The sequence below is a fragment of the Coccinella septempunctata genome, chromosome 5 (assembly GCF_907165205.1).
Source record: "Coccinella septempunctata chromosome 5, icCocSept1.1, whole genome shotgun sequence".
In the NCBI taxonomy this organism is placed as follows: Eukaryota; Metazoa; Arthropoda; class Insecta; order Coleoptera; family Coccinellidae; genus Coccinella; species Coccinella septempunctata.
Window position 1 is genome coordinate 652145 of NC_058193.1, and position 6596 is coordinate 658740.

Genomic DNA, 6596 nt, shown 5'->3' on the forward strand with positions numbered 1-6596 from the left:
TATTCCAATCGATGAATACCTACTAAAAATACATGTTGGGAAGAAATTGTTGAAATATTTTGTGAAGGAAGTAATTCAAAAGAGAAAAAACCATCCACAATGGAAACCGAGGATTCAATCATAGGGAATACTGGACTGGAAACTCGCGTTTTGACGCGTAGACAAACGCTACATGTAGACGCAACATGAAATGATACGCGCCTAGTCGATAATAATAATAATAATGATAATAATAACAACAGGATCACTTGGAAACCGTCGAACACTCTGCAGAAAGTAAAATGCAGAAACTGATTGGCAAACCTTTGCATGAGAGGCACCAGAACGAGGTCAACCATGATTACGTCGACATATCTGCGTCGAACTACTAGTTGACTTCCGGAAGGTTGTTTCCTGAGACAGAGGGCTTCATGCTCGCCATCCAGGATCAGGTGATTCCAACAAGAAATTACATGAAGTACATCGCCAAGGATGCCTCAGTGGCGGACGATAGCTGTCGTTATGGCTGTGCGACACATGAAACTATCCAGCACATCACCGGGGGATGTAAGAAGTTCGCGGGCACGGAGTACAAAAATAGACATGATGCTGTTGCCAAGATTCTTCACCAAGAATTGGCACTAAAACACCAACTTCTAACTTCGAAAAAGGTTCCTTATTACAATTACCATCCGGATGCTGTGCTGGAAAACGAACATCACAAGCTCTACTGGGATCGCACGGTTCTCACAGACCGAAAAATAACCCACAATAGACCAGACCTCATATTGCTCAATGAGGATGAGGACAGAGCACTATTCATCGACGTGACAATTCCAAATAATAACAATCTTCTGGATAGGCACACTGAAAAAATTTCAAAATACAGAGATCTCGAGGAACAAACCAGAAGACAGTGGAAGCTGAAAGATATCAAGACCATCCCTATTGTCATTTCATCTACAGGCCTGATACCGAAGAAACTACTAGAGAACTTGAAGAAACTTCAGTTGGACGAAAATATCTATAGAGTCATGCATAAGGCGGTACTGCTCGGAACGGCGAGAACTGTACGCAAGTACATGGGGAATGCAGAGGAACACCGTCTGCTCCGACAGGAAGCGCGGGTGGAGCAGGAATCCAACCTACAGCAGGGAGGCGAGGAGCGACCCGGACCCGACCACCACCACGAGCCCGAAAACCTGGAAAGGGCGGGCTCCAACAGAGCTTAATCCTTTTGATATCTGAGATATCTGGGATAAGTGAATTTTCCTCTGGAGAGGAGTGTGAAAGCCGCAAGGCTAAAGTCATAATAATAAAGTTTATTGATCCATTCAGACTTCAAAGAGTATAGGACAAGTCAGTATACATAATTGATCATGAAGAAAAAGGAAACTAGTTCATATCGGATGTCACTCCTCCACATGAATTTAATGTACTATCATTCAAGTATTCTGATACAGAATAATAACTTCTGCTTAGCAGTAGATCTTTTATGTTTTTCTTGAAATTCTTCAAATTCTGTACTTTCATAGTAGTTGGCAAATGATTGAAAAATCTCACACTTTGATAGGATGGTGAACGTTCAAATCTAGATGTTCTATGATTTGGTATCATTAAAGTATGATAATTTCTTGTGGAGTAGTGATGGTTGCTAGACAGTCTTGCAATATCACTCTCATTTTCCTTTACATAAAGTAAACACCTATATATATAGATACAAGCTAGTGTCATGATACCATTCGCAATGAAAAAAGGTTTACAAGAACATTGTGGATGTAAATTGAACATTAGCCTGATTATTCTCTTCTGGCAAACAAAAACTCTATTTAGTTCAGATGAACTACCCCACACTAATATATTATAGGACATATGAGGATAGCTTATACTGTAGTAAACATCTATGAGAGATTTCAAAGGAAACAATCTTTTTATTTTAGATATTGCAAAATAAGACCTATTCAATTTTTTACACACATAGTCAATATGTTGGTTCCAGCGCAAACCTTCATCTATGTATATTCCTAGAAATTTTGTGAATTCCTTAGGCATTATAGAAACATTATGATGGGATATTATCAAGTGATCATTATTTATTTTGTTCAATGAGAAATATACTAAATCAGTCTTGTCCACATTCACCATCAACGCATTCAATCGACACCAGTCAGTAAACATCCGAATAATCGACAAAACCAACAACCTGAGTTCCTCAGAGCTCCGTGCTGTGACAAGTAATGAGGTATCGTCTGCAAATAGTATAATCAATGCTCCAACGATATGATCCGGCAAATCGTTTATAAACAGCAGAAAGAGTAAGGGTCCCAGCACCGAGCCCTGTGGAACTCCCATATCAACACCAAACTCATCAGAATATGTGTTTTCTACCTTCACAGAGAAAATGCGACCGCTCAAATAACTCTCCAACCAATCTAAAAATATGCCTCTGAAGCCAATATTATAAAACTTACGCAACAAGAAACGAAAATCTAAAGAGTCAAATGCTCGCGAGAGATCAAAGAATATCCCAGCAGCACGGTGACCGTCATCCAAACTCTTGTAGACGCCCTCAACAAACTGAAATGCCGCAGTTTGTGTTGACCGACGAGGCCTGAATCCATGTTGAGATTCCGTTATGATGTTGAATCTATTCAAAAATTCATACATTCTATTGAAAACTATCCGTTCAAAAATCTTAGAAAAATTACTCTAAATCGATATGGGTCTATAATTAGCGATGTTGTAAGGATCATTTTTCTTGAATACCGGTATAATGATTGACTTTTACAAAATATCTGGAAATTTACCGGAAGAAACAGATATATTCATTAAGGGGCTGTTTCACCACTTACTGTTAAAGTGTTCGATATGTATTCAGCAGATATGCTAACATCATAATAAATCTGTCAGTTAAATATTTATCAGTTTCACCGCCCAAGTTCCAAGTAATTTATCTGCTAGTTAACTATCTGAAAATTTTACTGAATGACAGTTTGGCAACGCCGTACTCGTGATTGAAATTAGGATAAATGAGCATAGAATGAGGACAGAGTTAGTCAGTTATGAAGTACATTGACAGAAGAAGAAGAATTATGAAGACTTTTCTCATGTCTCTATGCTCTGATTTGAAATATCCAAAATTCAAATTTTCAAATTGGTTGGTGAATTTTTAGTGAATGTGAAAGCATGTTAAAAAAAAAGGGAAAGAAATGTGAATTTTTCACGTGAGGAGACCGATGCTCTCGTCTCGATTATAACAGAGCGTAAAAAAAGTGATGCTGTGACTTGGCAAGAGAAGGAGAAAGCGTGGAAAGATATAGAAATGACTTTCAATAGTAGAGGATTAGGGCCTTTTCGTGATGCGAAGCACCTCAAAATTAAATATGAGGCGATAAAAAAAATACCAGAAAAAAAGCTAGTACCATCCGCGCCGAGTTATATAAGACAGGTGGTGGAATAAATGAAGCACCACCTTATACAGAAACAGAAAAGAAAGTCAAAGAAATGATCTTATTATCTGTTGAAGAGGAAGAGAGCATATGTGATTCTGATCAAATTAGTGAGTACTTGCTATCATTATCTAATATATAAAATTCTCGTGTCACAGTTTTCGTTGCCATACTCCTCCGAAACGGCTTGACCGATTTTGATGAAATTTTTTGTGCTTATCCGGTATCTATGAGAATCGGCCAACATCTATTTTTCATCCCCCTAAATGTTAGGGGTAGTCCACCCCTAAATTTTTTTTTGTATTTTTTAGACAAAATTTTTAATTTCTATTTTTTTATGATACATACATAATGCAACATACAAAAGGAAATTATTTATATGGCAAAACAACGTTTGCCGGGTCAGCTAGTAATATATGATAATATCTGCATTGATATATTTATTTATTGTCAGTTATTGAAGAGAATAGAACTGAAGGATTTGTGCCATTGGAGCCAAATATAAAAGTTATTTACATGGAGCAGAATAGCGATTCGGGTGATAATCATAGACAAACGGAACAAGAAAAACCTCTTTCTCCATCAGTTCCTTCATCAAATTCAATAGAAGGAGAAGCAAATGAAAATACATGGAGCCAATGGAAACCTGCTTCCCTAAAAACAAAAAAACATCCTGCTTTGTGTAAGTATTCTATAGATTTTTTTTCTGCGAACATATTTTATAACTCATTTTCCAGGCCAACCAAAAGAGAAAAGGGTGTTTGATAAATTGGGTGAAGCCAAACTTGCCTTGGTGGAATTGCAGAAAGAGGTATTAGAAGAAGAATTGAAGGAGAAGAGAAAGAAGAATGAAATTTTGGAAGGAGAAGAAAAACAGAAAATGGAAATCCATGAGCTACAGATGAAAATGTTGCGAGAGGAAATTCTGCACAAAACAAGTATGCAGAAAAGCATGAAAGAAGAGCAAAGTAAATTGTATGATTTGAAAGAGAAGGCACTTTTATTGGAGATTGAGAAGAACAAAAATGTATGCTCATGCAATAATAAAACCGTGAATTAAGTGAAATTTCATTAACAATGAACAATATAGGACCCACATTTTCATTGATGTTATTACCCAAAAATCGTTCAATATTTACAAGTTGAGAATATTCAATAAAGAGATAATAATTAAATAAAGAAACAAATTCCAATACAGTTTTTGATGAAAAATATTGTGCTCCTTCTTATTTACAATAATGATGCGAAGTATTCCGATATAAGCATACTTCTTACATCATTTCCTGAAGCATTTTCGATTTCATTATGCTGTGGATCCTCTTCAATATGCTGAGAGTCCTCATTAAAATGTTTATCTCCTGACATAATCGCAATGTTCTGAAGCACAGCACAAGCTACAATAATGCTTTGCACTTTTGAAATATGAAGTGTTATTTTTTTTGATAATACTGGAAACCTGCTTTTCCATACACCATAAGATCTCTCTACTACATTCCTCGTACTGATTTGTGATTCATTGTACAACCGTTCTTGTGGGCTAGAGGGGTTGTAGAGTGGCGTCAGCAAATAGCTTGTATTTTCATATCCTCTGTCTCCTAATATTAAGTTATTATTGAATTCTCTGTTCAGAAGCCGCTGTTTCACTCTTGAATTATTGAAAACTGTCTGATCATGACATGAACCTGGCCATCTAGCTACGACATCCATAATTTTCAATTCATGGTCTACAACAGTCTGAACATTCATTGAAAAATTACCATGTCTATCCCTGTAATATTCTGCGTTATCTCCACCTGGAGATTTTATTGTTATGTGGGTACAGTCAATAACTCCTATCACTCTTGGAAATCTGGCTATGCTATAAAATCCATGTATAACAGACTGTAAATTTGAGGGGAATTTAACAAATTCGGTTCTCAAATTTGCAATTGCCAGAGAAACCTCTGCAACAATTCTACATGCTGATGCTGCACTGACACCACTCAAATCTGCAACAGCTCTAAGAAAGCATCCTGTTGCATAGTATCGAAGTGTGAGTAGCAATCTATTCACTGGAGATATTGCAGAGTTCCTGAAAAAAAAAATAACATACATTTATTACAACATCATAATATTCTCAATCACATTGTAAGTGAAATTTTTTATCACAATATAACGAAATTATATGAATGTGCAGGTACTTACAAGTTAGTTGTTGTTCTTATGTCATCCTCTATGAGAGATAGAACGTAATTAACAGATGACTTCGTCAATCGGAATCGGCACCTGAATTCTTCGTCATCATAGTTTTCAAAATGTTCCATTCTAGTTCTAATTTCACGACGTTTGCGAGGCCTCGATAAGCTCGCAAAATAATAGTCACTCTCATCTTCAAGACACTCAAAAAGATCCATTATCACAAAATCTGGTGTTGCGTCTGCAAACGTTCACGAAATACCTTCGAGATAAACTGATCGAGAGCAAAATTTTCTCAAAGTTTTGACAGTTCGGAGTGACGTTATCTGGTACATGAACTTTTATCAGCCATTCGATCTCTCAGTCAAAATATTCGACAGTTTAACAGTAAGGATAACCTAACAGACACCTGTGAAACACAATTTTCAGATTTATCTGGTGGATTAGTTGTGGATAGCTTATGTGCCACTTTAACAGTAAGTGGTGAAACAGGCCCTAAATGAGCAAAATGACCAGCAATGGAATCGGCAATGGATTTGAGAACTCTCACTGAAATGGAAGCAACTCCAGTACATTTCTTGTTCTTAAGTAATAATAATAATAATAATGTTTATTTGCAACAACAATATAAAATGTACAAAACATAGGTACATACAATATACGATGTAATAATTACGTCCAAATAAACGGAAAATATTATTAGCCCATTAGAACATCACTGTTGTGCATGGGCAATACACTTTTTATATGTTTAGAATCTTAGACGCCTATTTCTAGCGTTTGTGGTGCTTGCACCTATCTCATGTTACAACAAACACATAATTATACAACAAAATATAGTTTTATCCTCTTTTTAAATCATTGCGGCTTTCGTGTGGGGGTGACAGAAGCAAAAGGCACATTAAGAGTTTCAGTTATTCTCAATCAGCTGTTTTGTCTCGAACCTTCCCAGAAGAATGATATATTTTTTAAATGAAGATTTTATCATGTTTT

General features: G+C 36.3%; 2 protein-coding genes across 2 annotated transcripts; one reads left to right on the plus strand and one right to left on the minus strand.

The window, feature by feature from the left end:
• The first annotated feature begins 3251 nt into the window (after nt 1–3251).
• Nucleotides 3252–4488, plus strand: LOC123313003. Its single transcript, XM_044897656.1, has 3 exons — nt 3252–3538; nt 3883–4110; nt 4166–4488. Exons 1-3 carry the CDS (start codon nt 3484–3486, stop codon nt 4486–4488), a joined length of 606 nt encoding a protein of 201 aa, XP_044753591.1. The 5' UTR covers nt 3252–3483.
• Nucleotides 4489–4658: 170 nt separating this feature from the next.
• On the minus strand, nt 4659–6051 carry LOC123313004 (putative nuclease HARBI1). The gene is made up of 2 exons (XM_044897657.1): nt 5613–6051; nt 4659–5499 (listed from the first exon to the last, which is right to left on the minus strand). Exons 1-2 carry the CDS (start codon nt 5819–5821, stop codon nt 4659–4661), a joined length of 1050 nt encoding a protein of 349 aa, XP_044753592.1. The 5' UTR covers nt 5822–6051.
• Nucleotides 6052–6596: the final 545 nt, after the last annotated feature.

Bases quoted from the DNA above. Each gene is read 5' to 3' on its own strand.
- LOC123313004 (XM_044897657.1), bottom strand. From the start codon at position 5,821: ATGGATCTTTTTGAGTGTCTTGAAGATGAGAGTGACTATTATTTTGCG. The intron at 5,500-5,612 runs GTAAGTACCTGC...TTTTTTTTTCAG, and splicing joins ATAAGAACAACAACTAACTT to GAACTCTGCAATATCTCCAG.
- LOC123313003 (XM_044897656.1), top strand. From the start codon at position 3,484: ATGATCTTATTATCTGTTGAAGAGGAAGAGAGCATATGTGATTCTGAT. The intron at 3,539-3,882 runs GTGAGTACTTGC...ATTTATTGTCAG, and splicing joins ATGTGATTCTGATCAAATTA to TTATTGAAGAGAATAGAACT. The intron at 4,111-4,165 runs GTAAGTATTCTA...CTCATTTTCCAG, and splicing joins AAAAAAACATCCTGCTTTGT to GCCAACCAAAAGAGAAAAGG.